The sequence below is a fragment of the Lontra canadensis genome, unplaced genomic scaffold, assembly GCF_010015895.1.
Source record: "Lontra canadensis isolate GAN:19392208 unplaced genomic scaffold, GSC_riverotter_1.0 scaffold209, whole genome shotgun sequence".
NCBI lineage: Eukaryota > Metazoa > Chordata > Mammalia > Carnivora > Mustelidae > Lontra > Lontra canadensis.
Genome location: NW_022631203.1, coordinates 384,957 through 410,704, shown reverse-complemented (window position 1 = coordinate 410,704; position 25,748 = coordinate 384,957). Strand labels below are relative to the sequence as shown.

The 25,748-nt window shown below is 34.4% G+C and overlaps 2 protein-coding genes across 13 annotated transcripts in view; both read left to right on the top strand.

Annotated features, from left to right (window-relative positions):
* LOC116861910 (MICOS complex subunit MIC27-like) overlaps positions 1 to 25,748 on the top strand; it is a 552,532-nt gene that overhangs the window by 256,493 nt on the left and 270,291 nt on the right. The window lies entirely within an intron of this gene.
* On the top strand, positions 284 to 25,431 carry ZNF711 (zinc finger protein 711). Of its 12 annotated transcripts, none has more exons than XM_032848789.1 (11): positions 2,030 to 2,153; positions 3,090 to 3,345; positions 3,707 to 3,811; positions 10,206 to 10,775; positions 16,307 to 16,462; positions 17,351 to 17,488; positions 19,564 to 19,701; positions 20,391 to 20,468; positions 20,556 to 20,603; positions 22,107 to 22,250; positions 22,727 to 25,431. In XM_032848789.1, exons 3-11 carry the CDS (start codon positions 3,733 to 3,735, stop codon positions 23,902 to 23,904), a joined length of 2,529 nt encoding a protein of 842 aa, XP_032704680.1. In that variant the 5' UTR covers positions 2,030 to 2,153; positions 3,090 to 3,345; positions 3,707 to 3,732; the 3' UTR covers positions 23,905 to 25,431. The 12 variants fall into 12 exon arrangements, with proteins under 12 accessions (XP_032704683.1, XP_032704680.1, XP_032704681.1 ...); XM_032848790.1 differs by having other exon boundaries at positions 3,090 to 3,350; XM_032848792.1 differs by lacking the exons at positions 2,030 to 2,153; positions 3,090 to 3,345 and adding an exon at positions 284 to 302.

Genomic DNA, 25,748 nt, shown 5'->3' with positions numbered 1-25,748 from the left:
AGCGCGGGCTTCTCTAGCTCCCGAGCGCGCGCGCGCGCGCTCTCTCTTCGGCCCCCTACCCTGCAGCAAGGGCAGCGTGACGTAATGCAACCTCAGCAAGTCGGCAGCGATATAAAGAAGGACAAGGCGGCGCGCCTCCCAGACGCAGAGTAGCTTGTGATTGGCTCGGGCTGCGGAACCTCGGAAACCCGAATGTGAGGACCTTACAGATCCACAGCTGCCGACCCCTGCAGAAATCTGGAGCGCGGTCAGAATCCTACCGGCGGCGGCGGCGGCGGCGGCGGCGGCAGTGGTGGCAGCAGGTAAGTAGACTCCTGAAGAGAAAGTCGAGGGATCTGGTTCCGCGGCGCTCCGTGTCGCCCGTGGGAGAGGAGGAGAGGCTCACACCCAGCCTGTAGTGTGGGGCGAAGGGAACAATGGAAGTGGCGTCTAGTCCCTCAGCTTTGCCTCCCCCTCGGTCTGGCAGTTTTTCCTCTCAGCCGCAGCTGGCGACTGGAGGAATGGAGGGAAGTGGAGGGTTTCCCCCTACAGGCCACCTCTCCTTCCTCTAGGCCAGAACCCCTAGGGGCAAGAGCCGTCGTTGAGACCGTCGGTGGTTTAGGGTGACGGGAAAATGGCGGAAAACAAAACGGTGAATTGAAGAATGCGGCATCCCCCTGGCATTTTCTCTCGGCGACACCCCCCAGTATTCCTTTCATTGGCGCCCCCGCCCGTTTCTCTGTCCCCCACCCCGCCTGCTGTTTATGGTAACCTTGGAATGCGTGAGGGATGCTGGCGTTTGCAAGGAGGTGGCACCGAATCGGGCATATTAGGGGGTAGGGAGCAGGCAGAGCCTGGGGGGAGGGCGGGTGTGTGCGGCAGTTGTCGCCTCCACTGACACACCACCATTTTGGTTCCCAGCCGTCTCCTGTGTAGCGGGGCTGAGAGAGCGCGAGGAGGATGAGGGGTTGGGCAGCACGGCGTGGGTAGCAGCGGTGGCAACCGCTGCACCAAGTGAGAGGAGGGAGGAGGGGAAAGGGTATTCTTGTCTCTTCGCTTTCTGCCTTTCCACGGAGAAGGTTCTCTGGTTCGGTTTAAAATCCAGTCATATGGGGAATATAGAAGAGGGCACATGTGTGCGTTCTGCCCTAAATGACTGAAACTTGGCATGGTCGTGGGAAAGGGAGACTTATGCGGGAAGCGGGTTGCGTCCAAAGCTGCAATACTGCTACTTGCCAGAGCTCCTTTGTCTGCTGTCTCCGCAAATACTACTTTCACATTCTCTTGCTCTGCTGCCTTAAGATTTCTCTTCCCCTCTCACCCTGTTTACATCATCAAGAAGCAAGGTCTGGAATGAGCTGTTTGGATGAGACGGATGAGAGTAAATTTTTTTTTTCTTTTGATTGTTTTGTGATTTCTTCTCCCCGTACACTGATAGGAAGATGTTTACTTGAAGCGTACTTAGCGGTTACCTCCATTCAATAAGGATGTGAGATACTCTTGAGAATACTGAGGAGCCCAGCTATCTTTGGCTATTGAATACTTAACACAATGCTGTTCTCATACCTTATTTATTATTGATCTTATTTTAAACTTCCTATATGGGAAAAGGTGCTCCAATTTATTTATTGGGCTTTCATACAGTGTGATACTTCCTGCAGTAGTTGCACTATGTGTTAAAAATTTTACACTTAATTGAGCGCTAGATTTTTCTCTATCCATTTGGCAAGGAGAAAGCTTGCCCTTGGTTGATTCTCTTTCACTTTCCAAAATAAGGTGTTGCTAGTGATTTTTAAATGTGTTTTAGAGAAGATTTGATGTAATGAAGTGGTTGAATTCTGAGTGTAGTATTGTTGCTTATATCGTAGTAGATAGTTGTTTCTGTCGGAATCCATTCTGATGCTTTTTAGATGAACAGATTTGAGCATTTGAGCCCTTCTCATCCTCACCCTGCATGCTAAAGTGTAAAGAAAATTCCCAAGTTGTATAAGAGATTTGGTTTAAAATGTTTTAAAATGTCTAATTATGAATGTATTTTTACAATAGGTAAAGAGAACGTTTTTCCAAAGAAAATAACATAAGTCAGAAGGAAAAATAACAAAAACAAATTGTTGCAGATTTTATTTTACAATATGTAAGAAAATCTACAATCTCTTCGAGACAGTCATATTAAGGTGATTAACAAAATTGTTTTATCTTATTTAATAATTAAAAGTAAGTGTTTAAAACATTTTCAGGCATTTGTAATTGTTCTATTAGTGATGTGATAAAGAAAGCAATTATTCTAATTAAAGTTGAAATAGTACACTGTTTTAAATGTTAAAAATAAGTCCTTATGGCATTTTGATTTATCTCTGTAAACACTGGGGTAGTTTATCATGAACTCTAGGTGGTTTATCATGAACTCTCCTGGCCTCTGATGGCTTCATTTTGGAGGCAGGAAACAATGTGGTATTTGAAAAAAAAGGGAGAAAAAAGACAAAATATAGCCAAGAATTTCTAAAACTTTGAAATTTTGTTAATACATAAAGTAATTTTGTTGAAATATTTGATAAACAGAAAGGACACCTACTGCTGTAAGGATTTTTATATACATGATTAAAATGTTATATTCTCCTGCCTTCTGTACACTTAACAGAACTTTAAGGCAAGGAAACAAAATCTTTGTGATCTTAAGGATAGATTAAGTTGCTTTACATGGCAGCTTTCTAAAAGTTTAACGATATAACCTCATCTTTTGTGCAATATAGCCCAATTTATTCAACACTTCTAAATAAAAATGAGACAAATGCTTTATAAAATTGACAGTTTTTTGGTTGATATACTTAGAATTTTATGTTTGAAGGGGAAATGCACATATATAATTGTAAGAAATATACTTAGTGACAGCATTTGACTTTAGGTTCCATACTGTCTGGTGATCTTAAATATAGGATACATCACTTGAAATGAAATAGAATCCTTGCTTTCAAAACTATCTTGAAGCTAGAGTGACTTTATTAATGATTAAGAGAAAAAAATCAGTTGTACAATTATAAGTAAATGATATTCTGAAAGGAACAATTTGCTAAATGTTTGTATGTGATTGATCTTATCTCTACCATATTTAGGAAGCAGTCATGTTTCATGAGTCCTCAAAACTATGAGACAAGAGAATGTAGTAGAGTGAGGCCAGAAGTCCTTACTGGCTCAAAGAACTCCAGGGAAACTGGGATAGAACATTTTACATTATAAGTAGAAACCCGGGAGCCAGAGGTGAACACAAGTTTATCTGCAGAGCTCCGCTGCAGGGCTGAGCTGGGTCTGGAAGAAATGGATGAGAGCCACTGGATGAAATTCACTAATACTAGACATCTGAGTCCTCTAGTAATGTATACATATCCCATATTGTCTGTTGTCATCTTGTTCTTTTTCTTCTTTTATAACCTACATTTTAACTGGAGCGTCAGTGCTACCGTTTTGTTCTTTTGCTTGCTTCTATCACTTCCCCTGTGGCTTGTCACCCTTACTGTGCCTTATTCTCCATTATCTTTAATTTATTTCCTTTCACTTAGCCTTTCTTTTACTTATGCTTGTCACATAAAGTAACTAATCAAGGTTTTTATTTTCCTTTGTAATAAGATTTGCACACCTGGTTCTGAGGCATATTATCCATTGCATTTTCCTCAGAACAACATACTTTGGCCTAAATGTATTTAAACTATTTTTAAAACCATTTCTTTTACAGAGGTTTGTGAATGAACTTTGCTAAATATGGATTCAGGTGGCGGAAGTCTTGGATTGCACACATCAGACTGTAGAATGGCCCATACCATGATTATGCAGGATTTTGGTAAAGCATTTTCTTTGTTGTATTTTTTTTTCTTTTTTTTTTAAAGAGTCATAGCATACTAAATATCAAAACTATATTGAAGAAGGAGATGGTTTAAGAAAAGTTGTTCTTTTGCTAGGAAAATTCATTTGTAGGGCTCATTTTCTTAAAGTAAACTATTTGTCCGTAGTTTTCTTAAAATCATTCTTAAAATTTTGTGGGAAGGGTGAAGTAAGGAAACTTAGAATATAATGGTAATGTGACATTGAAAATGAAAAAAAAACTCAGTTTACATAAATAAAAACATCAGTTCTCAAATGTAGGAATTATTAAATTGACTTTCTAAAGTTCATTTTAAATTGTATTGCTGCTAAAACTGGAAAAGGAACTACTTCAGTCATTACAGAGAAGTTAGGTGTTTATATAGTGAGATATAGGAAAATCATGCAATATGTGATTAATTATATTCTGATGCAATATCCTCAGAAAGTTGTTTCTAATAACATCACATTTTTCCTTTAAAAAAAAAAAGATTCCCTACTTTTGTGGCCAAGTTTTTTAGTAGACTCTTAACAGTAGTTATTTGGATGAAATGTTAAGACTATCACAGTCAACAAAGAAACTGAATCGGGGCAGGGTCAGTCTGAATTATAGAAAAGATTGAAGTATCCGAAGTATAAAAGGCAGGGATAGTGTGGTAAGAATTGAAGAAAAGTGACATGGAGGACATGGGGAGTTAAGGGAAGGGAGTTGGGGAAAATTGGAAGGGGAGGTGAACCATGAGAGACTATGGACTCTGAAAAACAACCTGAGTGTTTTGAAGGGGCGGGGGGTGGGAGGTTGGGGGAACCAGGTGGTGGGTATTAGAGAGGGCACGGACTGCATGGAGCACTGGGTGTGGTGCAAAAACAATGAATACTGTTATGCTGAAAATAAATTTAAAAAATGATTAAAAAAAAGAATTGAAGAAAAGTGGAGTGAGAGTAGAAAAGACAAATAGTAAATTGGGATAAAAAGTAAAGAGAAAACAAGGTATTATGGAATTATCAAAGATGATATTGGGATGGGGGATTACAACTAATAATGCTTTTCTCAGTTAAGAAAATGCTACCAATGTTTTCACATTAATGTGAATATGTTATTTTGTCCCTTGTAAGGCCTACAGTATTGTGAGTCAGAAGAACTGGATTCTAGTCTTGGCAGTCCTGTTAGCTATCTGTGTAAACTTGGGCAAATTACTTAACTCACTTTGTGAGGGGATTGGACTAGATAACATTTAAGGTCCTCTCCAGTTCTACGATTCCTTGACACTTTTGTCTGATGAATAAAGATGTGGTGCATAGATCAAGATTGAATGTGGTGGGAGATCGAGATGACTGTGTAGTGAATTGATGAAATAGAAAACAATCATTGATTCATTTTGCTAAATGAGTCAGAAGTCAATTGTGTTGATTATGGATAACTTAGAAGTAATCTTGGATGAAAAAAGTACAGGAATAAATTCTAGAAGCAGAACAAAGAACTGAAGAGTAAAGATTTCACAAAGAATTTTGTGAATTCCTCGCTAGAAATAGTTTTTAAAATACTGGAACACTTGAACTTCAGAATAGTAAGTGTTCAGTGTTCAGAAGTGTTGGTTGAAATGTCACCTTTAATTTTTTTGCCTTTTAAAAATATCTTAGAGGGTACTTGTGTGGCCCAGCTGGTTAAAGTGTTTGCCTTTGGCCCAGGTCATGATCCCAGGGTCTGAGATAGAGCCCTGCATCAGGTTCCCTGCTTAGCAGGGAGCCTCCTTCTCCCTCTCCTGCTGCTCCCTCTGCTTGTGCTCTCTTTCTCTCTCTCAAATTAATAAATAAAATCTATTAAAAAAATATCTTAGAATTGGAAGAAATACAGCATTTTCTCCATATGATACAAAATTTAACCTACCCTGTAGCATTTGGAGAAGTGTCAGACCCCCTTCACTCCTGAAGAAGTTGCCTGTTAACAAGTAAAGCCTGACACCTTTCTAAGATTGAAAAAAATATATCTATTTAGTTCTGGTGAATATTTACTTGGTCTTCCTCTTACCTTTTTCATTATTCCTCCTTGGTGACTTAAGATTTAATTAATCCTTTATTATGTCTAATACTTCCTTTTAGTTGCTAGGGAAGTAGAACGTGCATATTGAAATACATTATGTACATTCTTTTTTTTCTTATTTTATTTTTTATTGAGATAATAATTCATATAACATGCAATTCACCCATTTTAAAGAATAAAATTCAATGGTTTTAGTATATTCACAGAGTTGTGCAAACATCACTGCTACCTAATTATAGAACATTTTGTCATTGGAAAAATAAAACCTAATACTCATTAGCAGTCACCCCCAACACTGCTCCAGACTTAGGCAAGCACTAATATTTCTGTCTATGGATTTACCTATATATAAGTGGAACCATACCCTTTGTGGCCTTTAAGTTTTATCAGTATTGTAGCCTTTATCAGCTTCTCTTTAAATTTCTACGAATATCAAAACTTAGATATTTGCAGTCCCATAAATAAATGATGTTTGTGAAACACTTTCGCATATACAGGTAGAGCTAGCCAAGTAAGGATACTATGTAATGATACTATGTATCACAGGATCTTTTAATTCTATAATGTTCTTGGTGGGGATAAGATCGCTACTATATTAAGGATTTGAAATAGTAATTTAATTCAGAAACTCATTAGACCAGTTTCTTTTGAAGGATATTTGAGATTAAAATTTTTTTTTAAATTTTATTTATTTGAGAGAGAGTGTGAGAGAGTGAGCATGAACAGGGGGAGGGGCAGAGAGAGAGGGAGAAGCAGACCCCTGCTCAGCAGGGAGCCCCGCCCAGGCTGGATCCCAGGACTCTGGGATCATGACCTGAGCCAAAGGCAGAGCTTAACCAACTGAGCCACCCTTGTGCCCCTGAGATTTAAAAAATTTGCATGATTTGTGTAATAACTTTGCTTGTGTCTCAGTATAATAGTTGTCCTTGGAATCTGTGCCTCTGAATTTACTAGTTAAGATTTTATTGATGCAAAAACTCTGTGTTGCTCTGTGAGTTAAATAGCAAAACATCCTTAGATAGTGGCCCAAGATAGACCCAACAAATACCAAATTTTATCCTATACCTCTGGTGAAATTCCAGGTATTTACATTTAAATGAAATAACTTTAGTAAAATGGGAAATGCTTGAAATGATGACTTATTTCTTACTGTTGTTTGGTTATACAATTTCTTTCACACTTTTTAAATAATGATTTCTTACCATTTATAATTTGTCACCTAGTGACATAAATAGTTAATGCCACTTAATGCTGCTTATTAAATGTTTTAAAATTTAATTGAGTGACTATGTGATAGATCTTTTTACTCATTTTTTTTTAAAGAGACAAGAGAGAATGCATGCACAAGTAGGGATGGGGAGAGGGAGAACGATAGAGAGAGACTCTTAAGCAGTATCCATGCCCAGCATAGAGCCTAATGTGGGGCTCGGTCTCACAACCCTGAGATCATGATCTGAACCCAGATCAAGAGTTGGATGCTTAACTGAGCTACCCAGGTGCCCCAGATTTTTTTACTCTTTCCTCTCTCAAACTATTCCTTTAATAGTGAGGTTAACCCTATAAATCTCTTAAAAAAAGAAAAAAAAATAACAAAACAAAACAGTCTCTATGGTAAGTAAATTCTATTCTCCTTTTGGCGGGTAGAATTAAGTCTAGTTAAACAGTAAGTTCAGTCCTCAGCTTAAACCTTGAGCAAGCTTATTTAACTTCTTTAAACCATAATTCCTTCATACTTTTTATAGTTTCTTCATATTTAAAAAGATAATAACACAGGTAATACATGTAAAAATATTAGCAGGTTGCTTGGTTCATAGTCATTGGTTCATATAGCTAGTGTGTAGTTAAATACCTCACTTTATTTAGAAATTCATTGGGATCTAGCAGATGAGCTGATAAGAGGAAAAAGCAAATTTAATAGGAAATGTCTTGGATCTTGTCCTGAGTAATCTGCCAGCACCCTGTGGGGAACTTGTCAATTCCTTATCTAGGATCCTTGATATTATTTAGTTCAGTGTAAACAAGCATATTTGGATTTATTTTAGCTTAGATCTGATTTATTCTGTCGGGCAAGTTCCTACTAGAGTAGAGGCTAGAACCCTCCCAGCCGGGTTCATCTGAACCCAGGCCAGCACTAAGCATTATTCTCTGCTTCCATCATTACCTAGTGTCTATTCTCAGGAACCACACTAACCTCCAGAATTTTCCATATTTTAAGTCTGACCTGTGGAAGGATTTTATAAAATATTAATTTAATTTTTTATATACATAGAATTCCAATACTGTGAATTTTATAGGTTTAGCATTTAATTTTTCTTTGCTAAAAACCACATTCCTAATCTGGTTGAATGCTGAATTTGAACCTTCACCAACTGCCTGTCTCCAAAATGGCCGGTGGAGAAACAAGTGAATAGGAAGTACTTGTTTCATACATACTCTCTTTGTCTACCAGATTTCCAAGATTGAGGCTATGTCCTTTTGGGATAATATGGTGGTTTAGGCAAGAGTTTGAGAATACTGAGAACAATGCAGAGGGATTGAAAGGAAGATAATTCTGAAAGGTAGCTTTCCCTTCTCACCTTATCTTTTGTTGGGTAAGAGTATTAATAATGTCCATTGTTCTCCATCCTGACTTGTTAACTGACTTCCATAATGCATTGGTTAATAATAATGAACCCTGGATAGCAGATGACACTCTTTCAGGTATGACTTTCTGTGAAGAAGGCTTTGTATTAGATTATTAATGTAGATAATTTTGTTATAACCTGGTCCATAAACTCTATTAACTTGTTTCCTGTACACTTCAGTGAGGCAGGATTTAAGAGTTCCTCATGAAGGGATTTTACACTTTTACATTTGTAACGGGGGTAGGAGTTGGTGTTTACCATGCTACTCAAGAAAAACATTGTTTAAAGCTTTGTTCCTGCAGATTTACTAGTTTAGAATTTAATGCAATTTAGAGTCCCTATGTATTAATTATATCAAACCAAATCTTTATCTAAAATGAGTTGGAATTTTCCCCCCAAAATCAGGTGTTAAAAGATTCCTTCCTCTTTTAAATATAGCAATTTTTATAAATTTAGAGACTTTTATGTTTATAATGCATATTTTATAATATAGCTACCTTGTCGTATTTTACTAACTTAAACATATTAGTACCCATTTATGTTTGTGTGTCCTTTTAATTTTAATTTTAGTTTTTTGAAATACAAGACTCACAGGAAGTAGAAAAAATAATACATAATGTCCTGCGTAACCTGTACTCCTCTTCTTCCAGTGGTGCCATCTTATATAACTGTAGTACAATATCAATTCTGGAGATTCATTCAGGTGTTGAATGTATGGATAGTCTATCCCCTTTTTGTATTCCGTGGGAAAGATGTGCCAGAGTTGGTTTTATCAACTATTTATCTACTGGGAGTACATTTGGGTTATTTTCAGTTTTTTGCTATTATGTGTAAGCTACTATGGTCTCTTATGAATTTTTTTTAAGATTTTATTTATTTATTTGACAGAGAGAGACACAGTGAGAGAGGGAACACAAGAGGGGGGAGTGGGAGAGGGAGAAGCAGGCTTCCCACCCAGCAGGTAGCCCGATGCGGGGCTCGATCCCAGGACCCTGGGATCATGACCTCAGATGAAGGCAAACGCTTAATGATTGAGCCACCCAGGCACCCCTGTTATGAATTTTCATCTACAGTTTTTTGTGTAAACATATGTTTTAATATCTCTGGGGAAAATGCCTTGGAGTGTTATTGCTGAGTTGTATGGTAAATACATGTTTAATTTTGTAGGAAACTGGCATATATTTTCCAGAGTTGCTGCTACCATTTTACATTTCTACCAGCAATGTATGACAGACCGTTTCTTTGTGTCCTCACCAACCTGTAGTGATATTATTCTTTTTTTTTTTAATTTTAGCTGTTCTAATATAATGATATCTCATGTGGCTTTCATGTTTTACTTGAAAATAAAGTGCATTATTTTTAAGGTCGTGATTTAGATTTTTACTGACATTGTTTTCACCTACCTTCACCCCAGTGCCTGGTTGGTGCTATTTTGTTTGTTTTTCACTTTTATGTAAGCTCTATGCCCAATGTGGGGCTTGAACTCACAACCCTGGTTCTAAGAGTCATGTATTCTACCGACTAAGCCAGCCAGATGCCGCTGGTGATGGTTTTTAGTGCCATTAATTTGTCAGTGTTGTTTTTTGTTTTTTTTTTTAATGATAGTTTGGCCAGAACGATTTCCTATTTTTAAAATGTTTTGTATCATCTCATACATTAAATATGGTACTTTTAATTAATAAAATAACTTTACTTTTTTTGGATAATTGTTTGTATTATAGTGGCTGGAATGGCTGGTACTGCACATATCGATGGAGACCATATTGTTGTTTCAGTTCCTGAGGCTGTATTAGTTTCTGATGTTGTCACAGATGATGGGATAACCCTTGATCATGGCCTTGCAGCTGAAGTTGTCCATGGGCCTGATATCATCACTGAGACTGATGTAGTAACAGAAGGTGTAATTGTTCCTGAAGCTGTACTTGAAGCTGATGTTGCTATTGAAGAAGATTTAGAGGAAGATGATAGTGATCATATCTTGACTTCTGAGCTAATTACAGAAACTGTTAGAGTACCTGAGCAGGTTTTTGTGGCTGACCTCGTTACTGGTCCTGATGGACACTTAGAACATGTGGTCCAAGATTGTGTTTCAGGAGTTGACTCTCCCACAATGGTATCAGAGGAGGTTCTTGTAACTAACTCAGATACAGAAACTGTGATTCAAGCAGCTGGTGGTGTTCCTGGTTCTTCAGTTACTATTAAAACCGAAGATGATGATGATGATGATGATGATGATGATGATGTCAAGAGCACTTCTGAAGACTACTTAATGATATCTTGTAAGTGAAACAAAAGACAGAATTACTTGGGAGATTGATTTATATATAACCTGGGAAGGCTTTCTGGGATGGGGAATTTATTCAATAAAAATCATGGGGATAATCTTTTTGAAAAATAATTTTTTCCAAAGCTGTATGGTTGTGATGCTCTTTTGAACTTGCTCATATTTTTAATTTACTCATTGAAAGTTCATATCCAGAATTAAGCAAAATAATGTAGTTAATATCTTAGAGCAGAAAGGAAGGTTCAATGAGAACATTAACTGATAAAGTTTTCAATGGTAAATATATATATTTCAAATTGGGAAGTTTATGTAGCCACTGCTTTCTTTTTATTGTAGCAGGTACTGGAGTTTTCAGCTCAGTTTTGCTTAGGAATTTAAGCATAATATATTAAGAAATGTGTAATTAATTTTTTAATAAATACTTGAAAAGGAGATCTTAAACTCTGTGTTCTGCAATTCTCCCTGTTTATTTTGTTTGTCTAAATGTGCATGTGTATATTCTAAGCAAAAAATACTTTACTGTGTTTATTTCAGATTGCTTTATGATGTCTATAAGACATTCTATCTGAAGGAGGAAGATAGAAATATCTTGTTCTCATTTTAAGTGGTGGGTTTGCCTGAACAGCAACAATAATAAAAATCTCATGATGAGTTATTGAAGGAGCGTGAGGAAGAAGTGGGTCTATTCTTTAAAAATTTGAAGGGATCATGCTGGAAGTACTAAAGATTAGATAAAACTTCACTTTTTCATGGTGGATTTTTGTGCTTCTCTTTTTAAAATAAAAAAGGATTGATTGGGAAGTACATCAACAGGTAGAGTTATGTGTATGTGTTTATAAAGTGATTGTATGTTATATGTGTATCAGTGAATTTAAAACTAAAAACCAATTGGATTTATTTAATTTGTAAATATGATTCTGAAGTCTAGCATGTTAACTTTTTCCCTCTATAACCACTTTTCAGGGTGAATATTTACATTGTTTCTAAGGGAATAAGTTGTGCCACTAAAATACTGTCTGCAAATGTTATTACCTCTTTTTAAATTGATGTCCATTACTAAAGCAATTCATATTTACATCTTAGCTTGATGTTAAAAAAAAACTATGGTTATGATCATATAAAATGGTGTGACAAAAGTTGGCAGCCGTTCTGTATCAAAATAATATTGTGCCTTTAAAAAAGTACTTGTCAGATCAAACTCTTTGATATTAGAGTAATTTAAAATTTAGACATCATATGTTTTGTGAATTGTCAGACCTTAACATATCTGCTATGATTTGATTCTGCAGAAGATTTTTAAGAGTTTCCAGAATATTTTAATTTACACTGTTTATCTTTATATTGCCATATATGTTAAATGCAAAGGATTTTTGTCCTACTCTAATAGGAGTAAACTGAAGATTATAAAGAAAATCGTATTGCTCGAATAATGCTGGGACTGCTGTGGGACCATTCTAGGGGAAATTTAGACTGGGAATTAATTAACTCCTTAATCATTAGTAAAGAAACAGCAAGATTTTTTAAAATCCATTTAAAACCTAAGCAGTTTTTTACTGTAGAAAATGGAATATGCAAAAATTAAATATTTTTTTATATCACCCATTTTCTCACCACACAGATCCTTGACCGTTTTTATAATGGTTATACTCAAATTGGAGCTACTTACTCATTACAATTTTCATTTATTTTATTTTATTCTCTTTTGATTTAGCTTTTCCCTTTCTTCCTTCATAATTTTCATTTCATTTTCTTTACCTCTTGGTTTCTCTTGGCCATTGAATCTTACAGGAGTTATGAGAATAAATTGCCATAAAGGCCTCAGTGCTAATTTTAAAAGTCCTCTTTTCTGTTTTGTTTTTTTTCCAAGATAGAGATTTTCAAAATATCTAAAAGATAAAGTAGAGGAATTAAAACAGACCTTTGTCTTGTTCCTGAATCCCTAAATATTCGCATAAGGAAATCTTTTCAGTAGCTGAATTTTACAGTTAGGGAGTTTGTCTTCTCTCATATCTGAGGAGCATTTGAGCTTTTTCCCCTTTCAGGCCAAATGTCACAAATTCTCTGTCTTAGCAGATGTTTAGGGTTTCCCACTTGTGCTTAAGCAACTTGAAAATTAATATAGAACAACTGTATAATTCTAAAATTATATTAGGTGTGCTCTTCTTTAAAAATACCTAACATCCATAAAACATTTATAGGTGACTTTTATATAGGTGACCTTTATAAGAGCTGCACTGGAAGAGGGATGTTCCATTAGATAAAGAACCAATATAAAGTATTAATTGTTTTTTACCTATAAAATTTGTTTATATTTCTTTCAGGAACATAACTTTGTATAAAGCAAAATTTCCTGGTAGGGTCATTATGGGAAATCCCATCAAACCTCACCGATTTCAAGGCTTAAAACAAAAAGTTAAAACCTTTGTATTTTTTTAATATAATGACTTTGTTGAGACACAGTTCACATGTCATAAAATTCACCATTTAAGGCACACAGTGGTTTTAATATATTCATAGCATTGTATAACCATCACCACAATTTTGGAATTTTTTTCCTCACTCCAAAAAGTAACCCCATGCCCTTTAGTAGTCACCCTGGACCCACCCTCCTCCACCTACCACTCCCCCTCCCCTGGCCATCACTAATCCAATTTCTGTTTCTATAGATTTGCCTATTCTCAACATTTCATATAAACAGTATCATGTAATTTGTGGCCCTTTATGTCTGACTTCTTTCACTTAGCATAATGCTTTCAAGTATCATCCATATTGTAGCATGTGTTATGTGTTAGTACTTCATTCCTTTTTGTTACTGATATTTCATTATAAGGGTATACATTTTATTTACCTATTCATTGGTTAATAGACATTTAGGTTGTTTCTACTTTTGGGCTGTTATGAATAATGCTGCTATGAAGATTCATGTACATGATATGATGCAGACATATGTTTTAAGATATCTTGGGTTTACACCTGGGAATAGAACACCTTCGTAATCTAAATGTTACTAACTTTTGGTTGTTTCAGTGCTATGAAGTATAGATCCTTTACATGTTGCCTGACCTGATTTCTGTGGTTATTATAATAATAGAGCATTAATATACTCTATATTGATCATAACATATCTACCAGATAATTTTGGTAGATGTAACACAAAAGGGGTACAGTTAAAAAGCCTACTCAGCTTTTAAAAGGAATATTGAATTTTTAATCAAATTGTGTTGAGATATATAAAAGAATATTAAACATTAGCAAACTTGCCAACAATGCATCTTACTGTTTTATGTTACATTTAGCACCAGTAGAATTCTGTGATGCGTATAATATTACCTGCTATTACTGTCTGGAACGTCTTGTGGGTTAAGAAACAGCACTGTGAGACTTGGATATTGCAAGCCTTACAACAAGCAAAAAGGTTAAGCCTTAGTTTGGGGTATTTTGAGTATTATTTGCATTAAGAAGATCTTTGAGGATCCTTTTCTAAAATCACTCCATTGTCTATTAAGTCTTTGTCAACTTTGTTACTTTCTATAACAAAGAATATAGAACATATCTTGGTTAAGTTCATGGTTTATCTTTTAAAACTGCACAAGAGCATCCTTAATAACTTTATCATCTTTTATGAACTTAAAATACAGAACAAGTTGGGTTACTCCATATATTTCAAAATTGTTCATTCTGAAGAATCTAAGTAGAAAATAATGGATACATTAAGCTATGGACCTTAAGGCATGGTATAGATGGAACCAGAATAGCAACAGTTATTTCTGTACTTAAAGTAAAAGCTATGGTACAAAGCTATGGAGAAGTGACCACAAACTGTATTTCATTTCATGAGCTTAAATTTTGTGAATTGTAGTTTTAATTCAGTTTTTGCTGAAGGAACTATGATCACTTTAAACTATTCAATTATATCAAATGAGAGTATTTTCAGTATTCTATTAATTTACTGTTAGTTATTCTGAGTTAAGAAATTAATATTTTGGACACTTTCTGAGGTTTTTGCATAACCTATGTCTTTATTTTCAAGAATGAGAAAGCATTTTCTGGAAGCATAACTTGCCTCTTTTTTCTGTGATATCATTGTTTTAATTTAACAGATTTTAAAAGAAGCTACTAATTCAATATCAGATACTTCATCATCTTTTATTCTTTCATTTTAATCTGTCCCATTGTCAAAAATAATTTTGCCAAAAAATATAGTATTAGAATTAAGGGCTATTATGGAATGAAAATATTTATTCTATTTATTTTGATCATTTGGGTCCTTTCATAGACAGGCTATTTGAACTCTTAAATAGTATGGAATCATTTCTCTTTTATCACAAAGTTAAAGTAGCTTTGCATTGTTAAAAAGAATTTCTGAAACTTAGTGTCTTTCACCATTTTGAAAGGCCAAAAGAATATTTTCGAGCTTGTAGGTATCAGATTTAAAACTGAGGTAAGGGAGATCTGGACTTTGACCCATTTAGATCTTCTTGAAATTCATTTTTTTAAGAGTACTGAATTATCTTTTTTATGTCACTTTATTCTTGTTCTAAGCAGTTCTAGAACAGTTTAGATATAGGCAGAGGCTTTAGGATTTTATGTTTCATATATGATGCTATGATATACATAATAGGAAGGAGAAGATTTTCCGTACAGATTACATTTCAGTTTTCATAGGTACAAACATTGAAATAAAAAATAGTAGACATATAATATTTGGGGAAATGTATTACTTAATATTTGTGGTCAAAGAACAAAGTTTATTAATATATATTTATTGCATAGTTTGTGCATAGTATTCATGGAAAATAAATGTTATTCTTAAAGACTGTAAAGCAGAGAATCAAAATTTTAAGCATACTTAAAATGTAAGTAATATTTTCATATTGTTGCTTTACATTTCTACATGATTTTGGAGTCTAGCATATGTTAGTAAATATAGAAGTACACAAAATTTCTGGTTTGAAGTTGTCTTCCATTGATTTAAGAGGAATCAAAAGTATTAAGATTTTATTTTTTTAATTCCTAAAAGGTCCTTTTTATAAAATAATTCAGCTGTTTTCTGTTTCCTCTTATTTAATTCTAGATTTCGTATGCTAATTTGTTTTAGAAATATTGCTATTTTATTTAGGAATTATTGTTTATGTGAGCTTATTTTATGAGTACTATGTATTTTATGTTTTGATTTTTTTCTGTTTATTGACTGGGTGTTAAGATTTAACTTAAAATGTTGAACGTAATGGAAGATGATTTAATCATTTCCCAAACTGTTTTAATTAAAACCCTATGGTTATTAAGTATTTCATATATAAATTAAAATTTCCGAATAAGTTTTTATATGGTTATGATCATGTAATGTATCTGATCTCATATACTGTTTTTTTCATGAATCATATCACTTTCAATAGTTGCACAATAATTCATTAAGTGAAGATAGTGGATAGGTGATTAACACATTCATGTTTCACTTATGCTTAACATCCACTAAATGTCAATTGTACTTTTTGACTAAAATAGTTTCTTCTTTATATTTTACAGTGGATGATGTTGGGGAAAAATTAGAGCATATGGGGAACACACCATTAAAAATCGGAAGTGATGGTTCACAAGAAGATGTTAAAGAAGATGCATTTGGTTCAGAAGTAATTAAAGTGTATATATTTAAAGCTGAGGCTGAAGATGATGTTGAAATAGGTACAAATCTTAATTTATTGCTATAATAAGAATTAAAACTAATTCTTTTCTGGCAACTATTCTAAAATTGTCTTTAAAGTGCAGATGTTTTATAGGTTTCTTTGGGGATGGAATATTAAAAAATTATATATGAATAAAAAGGAATGCAGAATATGTCATTCTTGGATTCTTTCAGCATAAGTAGACTATTACAGTTGGAACTACAAAAACAAATGAGTGGAGAGGATTTGATTTAGAGTAGAAAGTTATATTGAGTGTTTAAGGGTACGCTAGAGGCAGGCTACTTAGAAATCCTAGTTTTGCAGGTTAGCTGAGTGGCTATTGGTGAGTTACTTAACCTCCTTCTGTCTCAGTTTCCTCATCCATGAAATGGCCATAATGACAGTAACTACCTCATAGGGCTATTGTGAGGATTAAATGGGCAAAACACATGTTAAAGACTTATATAGTGCTTGGCATGTGTATAATGTGTTAACATTTGTTTTTATTTCTCAGTGGTTACTGAAATTTAGAGTGTAATTTATAAGAAAATTCTCTTGACACTTGGAAATTTATATTGGAATATTTTGGGGAATACTTTTTTCTAAAGGAAAATGCCCCTTTTTAAAAAAATTTTGAAGATTTTATGTATTTATTGGAGAGAGAGACAGAGTAAGAGAGAGAGCATGTGTGGGTTGAGGGGCAGAGAGAGAAGCAGACTTCCTGCTAAGTGGGTAGCCTGATGCAGGGCACCATCCCAGGACTCTGGGATCATGATCTGAGCTGAAGCACTTTAACCAACTGAGCCACCCAGGCACCCAGGAAAATATTTCTTACACATCCTTCTTACTAATTTAGGAAATTATTCCATGATACTTCTCTATTTTGATATGTGATTTAATTTTTAAGGTGGAACAGAAATTGTCACAGAGAGTGAGTACACCAATGGACATTCTGTAGCTGGAGTGCTTGACCAGAGCCGAATGCAGCGGGAGAAGATGGTTTACATGGCAGTTAAAGATTCTTCTCAAGAAGAAGATGATATTAGTAAGATATCAGTACAAGGGCACTGTAGTGACTTGTCAGTAGCCATCATGAATTCTTTCTAAAAAAAAAAGATTAAGCAATCTCAGAAATATAAGCACTATATAGGAACTAAGTACAATAAAATAAGTCTGACCTTTACTGTAATTATTTTAAAAGGAAATGGTCCTTTTGTCCAGTCATGCATACATGTATTGTTCAAATCAGCAAACATGAAATACTATGTCTCAGATTCCAGGGATACAGAGATAAATAACATATGGTTCCTGACTTCATTAGTCCCCACAAATATATATGGAATTATTGGAAATTTATTTTGTGTGTTATTGGATATATTGCATACATGTTAAAACTCACAACTCGTCTCTGAGGTAGGTGGTATTATCTTCGTTTTATGGAAGGAAAAAAATGCTCAGGGATATTGAGTAACCCAAGATAATTTCAATATTAAGTGAGGAATGTAGGATTTCAACTCATATCTGCCTAAATACTGCCAGTGTACTTTCCACATGGCAGTGAACACTGTTGGCCTCTCTCTGGATTTAGCAATGGAAGGGTTAACTGGTGGTTCTCCTTCTGTCACTGAAGGATTAGATAAGTAAGTATTCTTCCAAATAGGTGAAGCTGCCAGAATATTTACTTATTATGCCTTTGATGGTCTCCAAGTAGTTGCTGTTTAAGGTTTCTTGGGGCTGAGTACCACAGGGTGAAAATAACTCCTCAGATTTCCTTTCCCGCCATGCTGCCCATTTCCTTACGAAGACATATTACTCTCTCCCTACTTTCTTTTCACCTCAGTGTAGGAATGCAGTCCTTCCCTAAGGCTTCTTCTGTCTTCTTGATATGCTGAGAAAAAAAACTATTTTGTTTTGCCCTAGATGGGCAAGAGCCGCCACTTCAGTACATTACCTGGATGATACTCAGTTTTACCTATACTGTACTCTGATCTCCACTCCTGAGATTTCCTTCCCTAGAAGCCATGGGAAGCTGAATTCCAATCCCAAACATGAATAATACACTACAGTTGAAAATATAAGAACAAGTAAGTCTAGAGGATTTGATTGAAGAGGAAAATAATTTCTATTGGCCTCTAAATTCTTTATTATTATTATTTTTTTTACTCATTGGTTGGTAAAGGGACACAATGGAAGGTGGGAGACTGAAGCTGAGGTTAGCTGATGCCAGAACTCCTTGGGCATGTGGCAAACTTCAATCAGTGTCTCTTTCTCATCAGTTGAAAGAAGGGAAACTTGGGAGAAGAGGGATACTTTTTCCCCACATTTTTTTCCACATTTCTTCCATAGTGAATAGAAGATCCCAGGGTGCGAGTCAAAGGAAAAGCATAAATTCAAGCCAATTTTTTACTTAACAGCTTAAATCTAAGTGGGTTATATCACAAAAAATATACTAAATGACCCTGTAGGTTTAAATTTTTTTACACCAATACTATATTCTTTAAAAATGAGTCTCACTTAATGCTTTTTTTTTCTCAGTAGGGTCTCTGAAAATCCTGCCTCTTAAAAGGTGTCCACATATTCGTGAACACCAGCTTATATATGTATTGTGTGTGTGTGTGTGTGTATGGATATATATTACATATATATGTGATTTTAATTATTTTATTTAATTTTTTAATTACTACTATTTTTTACTACTTTTCTTTGCATGTACACTACTGCATTTAAGTTACAGAATGTGGGGTAGCAAGGACCACTTTCTAGTATTGATTCTACGGGAAATGCTTTCTGAGTTCCAAAGAACAATCAGGCAGAATTATGGACTGCAACCTTTTTTTACAAATTTGTAATGCCCAATGGACTGTAAAATCAGTCAGTATATTTCAAGCGCACATGATTTCTATAACCTAAAACTCCTTTTCATAGGGTAGGTTCTAAGAGGAGAATAAGAGTTTTGATAAATGATTGTCTCCTAGTGGCACTAGTCTCCAAAGTGCCTAATGTCATTTTTAAATTAACCAAACTGAAATCTTGACAGTTGAAAGATTTAAATTGTTTGGAATTTTTACCCATTTATTAAATATTTGGGGTTATAAACAAGCCATTATTTCTAAAATTTAGGTTGCGCTGAAATAGCAGATGAAGTTTACATGGAAGTCATTGTAGGGGAAGAGGAAGGAACTTCTCTCCCTGAGACTCAGCTTGAGGACTCTGATGTTAATAAAACAATTGTCCCTGTTGTCTGGGCTGCGGCATATGGTAGGACACTGGTATTTTTTCACCTGATAAGTACATATCTATTTGATCAGCCTTTAGGTCATTAAATATGCTGTGCTAATGCCCCCCCATGAGTTGACTAATATTATAAAATGTTTTGCTGTGGACTGATTAATCTCTAGGTACTTTTACATGACTTTCCTACCATGTATCTTATGTTATTTAAAATAAACCTTGCTTAATGCATTGTTTTTCAGTAGGATTTACTTAAAATCCTACCTGCATAAGTGAGTACCATAAAAAGCTTTTATTTTTCTAAAATAGGAATATCCTTTGAAAATTGATCCTTCCCTTTTTTCAAAAACTTATTTCATGTTTTAACAACACAAATAAGATTTTTGGGGTTTGAAAAGAAACAAATCCAGGTATGCTCTTCTACAAAGTATCTAATGGAAGGTTAATTTATCAAGTTTTTTTTTTTCTATTTTACCTCATTCTTACTTAATTTACAAGAAGGTCCAGGTATACTCTTTACTTTGAAAAATTTTGGTGTTCCAATTCATTATCTTATCTTGGTTTTTTCAAAGGTTCATTCATTCAACAGTCGTTTATTGAGCATCTTCAATTTTGAGTGTATTCTGCAGAAATATCTACTCAATTTTTATTTAAAATGTAAGATTGTTCTGGATGTTAACAGTTCCAAGGATGCTAACAGTAGCCATTATTTTCAGTGCGTGAAATTATATCTAATCTATGGGAGAGGAAGAACTCAACAAAAAAAATTTTTAATCCAAGGAACAGTGGTCAAAGTAAGATTTTTGTAGATTAAGATGTGATCCACTAGTAATCATTATACTCAGCATTTAAGTTTTTAATTAGTTTTTTTTTTTTTTTAGGAGAAGAAAGAAGAGTTTCCCGGAGGTATGAAGATTGTCAAGCATCAGGTGAGAGAGCATTATATATGAGATGTAAGTTAAATAACTAGTTTTATATACTGGTTGGAAAATAAGCAGTTACTGGTTTGTGTGTAAAGACACATATGTTAGACTCCGACTTGCCTGGTCATATCTTATCTAGTTAAATACATAGGAGTTTGCTGTTTGGGGCAATTGCTTTTTTTACAGACGTAATGTGTGTTATTCTGTGAACTCAGTTCATTTTAGATTTATCTCAAGATAAAAATGTTGGGCAACTTACAACATGAATCATAAAAGGTTGTTATGGAGAAAATTATAAAATAGAAATTATTTTGAAAATAAAGTAAAAATTATCCATGATATAAACCCTTGTTAATGTCTTCCTTGGGACAGAACTATTTTCTTAATTTCTGTGGCAACCAGTAGATGTACATAACTGTTAAATAAAACCTATGTGTCAGCTTCATTTTTCTTTTTAGTTATAATACATACTACATATAGTGTTATTCCATGGTTGATAGTTCTTTTTATTTTCTTAAGCAAAGAGACTTTTTCTCATGATAAAATGTCCGACTCTTCTGTTTCTACCTTTAGGAGATACTTGACTCTAAATTTAAATGTAGATATCAGAGGAAATGATGAGAGGCATACATCACAGCCTATAAGCTAAATGGCTTTGCAGGTCTACATTTTTTTTACATATTTATATATATGTAATTATTTGAGAGCGAGATCAGGGGGAGGAACAGAGGAAGAGGGACAAGCAGACTGTACTCAGTGCAAAGCCTATCACAAGGCTTGGCGCGGGGCTCGATGGGGGGCTTGATCTCACAACTCTGAGATCCTGACCTGAGCTGAAATCAAGTCAGATGCTTAATGGACTGAGCCACTCAGGTGCCCCATGGGTCTACATTTTTAAACTAAATTGCATGACAAAACAGATTTGTGAGAACTGAGATTTTATTAAGTACTTTATTCTGTATACACTGATGCCACTGAAAGTGTGGTAAATTGCCTGCCACATCTATCTTTAGTCTTTAATATCAGTCTTAATACTTTTTACATTAATTAAATTATCCTAAGGCATATATACAAGAGATATATTGTTTGTTATATATTACACATTGTCACCATGACCATATTGGTTCACTGACACATACATATTTCTTTGCTAAGTCTCTTTAACTTCATCAGCCTTCATTGGTGAGAAATTGATCTGATGCTAATATTTTGTTTTGGCCATAAAAGTCTCTCATGTTACATTCATCTTATTAGTTTATTGCTTTAGGATGAATAAATCGAGATATTTTAAAGTTAATTTCACATGATATTTCTAGTGTTTACAGATTTTTTGTGTGTGTGTATATGTATGTGTGTGTATAAGGGTATAAAAGAGAGAATATGGATATACTTTGTGAAATTTAGCACCACAATGGCAACTTAATGCCATGTCATATCTAGTAATTCATCTAACCAAAAGCAAAAAGTATAAATATTATGTAATTTAATAGTGTATTAATTTTTTTCCAGGAAATGCCTTGGACTCAACATTAGAAAGCAGAAGTAGTACAGCAGCACAGTACCTTCAAATTTGTGATAGCATTAATACAAATAAAGTACTTAAACAAAAAGCCAAGAAGAGGAGAAGGGGAGAAACAAGGCAGTGGCAAACAGGTAAAATACTACTACTTTCTTTTATGAATATTGCCATGATTTGAAATGTGGAAGTCATTTTTTTATAAGCAAAGAAAATAGAGTTAGTTTTTACAGTGTAGACCCACTTCCATATACCTGTGTTTGATTTAAATAGTTGTTTTTTTTAAAATATTTGACTGGTATATAAACTATGTTTGCTCTTTACCCAAATGAGAATTTTCAGGTTGGTTTCACAATAAAGGGTGCCTATTTCTAGTTTACAAAATGTATATAAAATGTTGGTAGGTGAGTAATCTATAGTGCAAAGATGCTTAGTACTTTTTAGTGAGCTATTTTATCATAAGTTGCTTTCAATGTACATTTTATCCTGCAAGATTCTATTCTACTAGTATAGTTTTCACATTGTGAATGCCAGCTAATTTTAGCACCTTTATTGTAAAACCCTTTAAAACACCTGGCCAAATGTCACAACTTCCTTTTTTTTTTTAATGTAGCTGTTATAATAGGCCCTGATGGACAGCCCCTGACAGTATACCCTTGCCATATTTGCACAAAAAAGTTTAAATCCAGGGGATTCTTGAAAAGACACATGAAGAATCATCCTGATCACTTGATGAGAAAAAAATATCAGTGTACAGATTGTGACTTTACAACTAACAAGAAAGTGAGTTTCCATAACCACTTGGAAAGCCATAAGCTTATAAACAAAGTTGACAAAACCCATGAATTTACAGAATACACACGAAGATACAGAGAGGCTAGTCCACTGAGTTCAAATAAACTTATATTAAGAGACAAGGAGCCGAAGATGCACAAGTGCAAATACTGTGACTATGAAACTGCAGAACAAGGACTATTAAACAGACATTTACTGGCTGTTCACAGCAAGAATTTTCCTCATGTTTGTGTTGAGTGTGGGAAGGGCTTTCGACATCCTTCTGAACTCAAGAAACATATGAGAACCCATACTGGTGAGAAACCATATCAGTGTCAGTACTGTGTCTTCAGATGTGCAGATCAGTCAAATCTGAAAACTCACATTAAGTCTAAGCATGGTAGCAGTTTACCATATAAATGTGAGCATTGTCCTCAAGCATTTGGTGATGAGAGGGAGCTTCAACGCCATCTGGATTTGTTTCAAGGACATAAGACACACCAGTGTCCTCATTGTGACCATAAGAGCACCAACTCAAGTGACCTTAAGCGGCACATCATATCTGTCCATACTAAGGATTTTCCTCACAAATGTGAGGTCTGTGAAAAAGGTTTCCATCGTCCTTCTGAGCTCAAAAAGCATAGCGATATCCATAAGGGTAGGAAGATTCATCAGTGTAGGCACTGTGACTTTAAAACATCAGATCCGTTTATTCTTAGTGGTCATATCCTTTCAGTTCACACAAAGGATCAGTCATTGAAGTGTAAAAGGTGCAAGAGAGGGTTCAGACAACAAAATGAGCTCAAAAAACATATGAAGACCCACACTGGAAGGAAGATTTATCAATGTGAGTATTGTGAATATAGCACTACAGATGCATCTGGCTTTAAACGACATGTGATATCAATACATACAAAAGACTACCCACACAGGTGTGAATTCTGCAAGAAGGGATTCCGAAGACCATCAGAAAAAAATCAGCATATTATGAGGCACCACAAAGAGGCTCTAATGTAATAAGATCAATATAAAGAAGGAAGCTATTTCAAGAATATGATATGCTACATGGGAGGAAAATTTCATGAACTGTTTCATGTAGTTCCAAAGCTTGATAGTAAATCATAACTTTACATTCTTTGTATTAGAGATCTTGAAATATTTGAATTGACGGGGGATCTCGTGCCCTTTGAAAATTAGTTAAAGAATTTAAGAAGCACCATAGAACGGTTGAAGAAAAACTCTTAAGTGTCTATTTAATAGTATTATATGTATAATTAAACTACAGAAGGGAAAAGCAAAGACAATGACTTTATTTGGCTGATCACACTAGAGATAAATGTTTCTGAAGAAATCATAATCAATTGAGTTTAGCAATGCTTTGCTGTGGCAAGCAAGTCTCACTTTTATGTGATTTTCGAAATGAGGTGGGGCAATAAAATGCAGTCATCCATCGGTCACTTAGTCATTGATCCTTTTTTATGGTATCTGAAAATTGAATTCCAGAAATGGCAAAAGTTTTGTGTATTCATTAAAAGAAATGTCACTGAAAAACAGCTTATATTAATTCAATGCTATTAAAAAGAATTTCAGAGCTGCTAAGATTTTATCACAGGATAGGATGTTTAAAATATAGCATTCTTTGCTGAAGTCTAAAGTGAAGTCTGAGATGAAAGTTCCCTTTTTTCTGATGTTCAAGTTGATTTTTCAGTATGGCATATATGACAAAAGTATATTTGAGTCAAATGTGGCTTTCTAAAACAGATGCAGCAGTAGTGTTGCAAATAAAGTTAGCACTATATTTCTTAATGATCTAAAGATTAAATTGAGAGAACACAGTTTTCTTAAAAAACAATGTTTAGAAGTTTCTTTTTAGGTCAATCTCAGCAAGTAGGGTTGGTTTAGTCTTACTTGCTCTAATGTTTAAAGGTGCAATTTTATGCCATTATTGAAAATTTTGATTTTTAAAATCTATATACCATATTATTAACATACATTTTCAACGTGAGGCAGCATACATACAGTATTTAACAAAACACTGTGTTGCCAATAGAGTTTGGAGGTGGATATTCAGTTTACAGTGTATAAATTTAAAATATGCATCCTTTTAACAACGCTTTGTGTTAGCATGCTGCAAATCAAAATGGCGCTTAATATAAAAAACTGGTTTAGGGAAATTTTAATGAAAATCTTGTTCATAAATGTAATGCATATGATGTGTACTTTTAAGTTATAGTTGCTTCATGTTTACACTCAGCTGTTCAACATAATTAAAATGTAATTTTACTTTAGCTATATTGTGGCTTTGTGTTTGAAATAATGTTCACCTTTCTGTTTCTGCACCAGATGAGAATCTGTTCCTTGAGAATAAATTTTTTTATCTTTCTTCACTTCAGAATATTAAATTTGGAAAATTTAAAATAGTGTGTTATGTGGCTGTAAATGATGTACACGCTGTAAAATAAGATTGTCATTGTTATGTGGGATTATTATTTCTAAATGTTACTCATTGAAATGAGCATACAATAAAAAGCATTTATTGCACTTCAAGGTTTTATGAATTTATTTAAAGTTCGTTGTAGTGTTCACTCTTTATTAAAAGACTTTCTTCCTAAAACTGCTCTTAGGTAATTTGGTCCATAATTTAATGTTTTGTAGATTTTGTGCATTAACAACATGAGCTAGAAACTTAAACAATTATGATGACTATGGCATTATTATTCCTCAAAAATGTATATTTCTTCTAAAACCGTGATGAAATACTATAAAGGTGCTCATTTTAAGACTTGGGATTTAGTATTATAGAGAAAACTAGAAATTCCTTTCCTGCTTAAGTAACCCAAACTTGAGAAAATAATCTAATT

What these genes read in the sequence shown, in the direction of transcription:
- ZNF711 (XM_032848792.1), top strand. Translation starts at nt 3,733, where the DNA reads ATGGATTCAGGTGGCGGAAGTCTTGGATTGCACACATCAGACTGTAGA. An exon ending in TGAAGATGATGTTGAAATAG is followed by an intron (nt 16,463 to 17,350) that starts GTACAAATCTTA and finishes TTAATTTTTAAG; the next exon opens with GTGGAACAGAAATTGTCACA. An exon ending in TCAAGAAGAAGATGATATTA is followed by an intron (nt 17,489 to 19,563) that starts GTAAGATATCAG and finishes TCTAAAATTTAG; the next exon opens with GTTGCGCTGAAATAGCAGAT.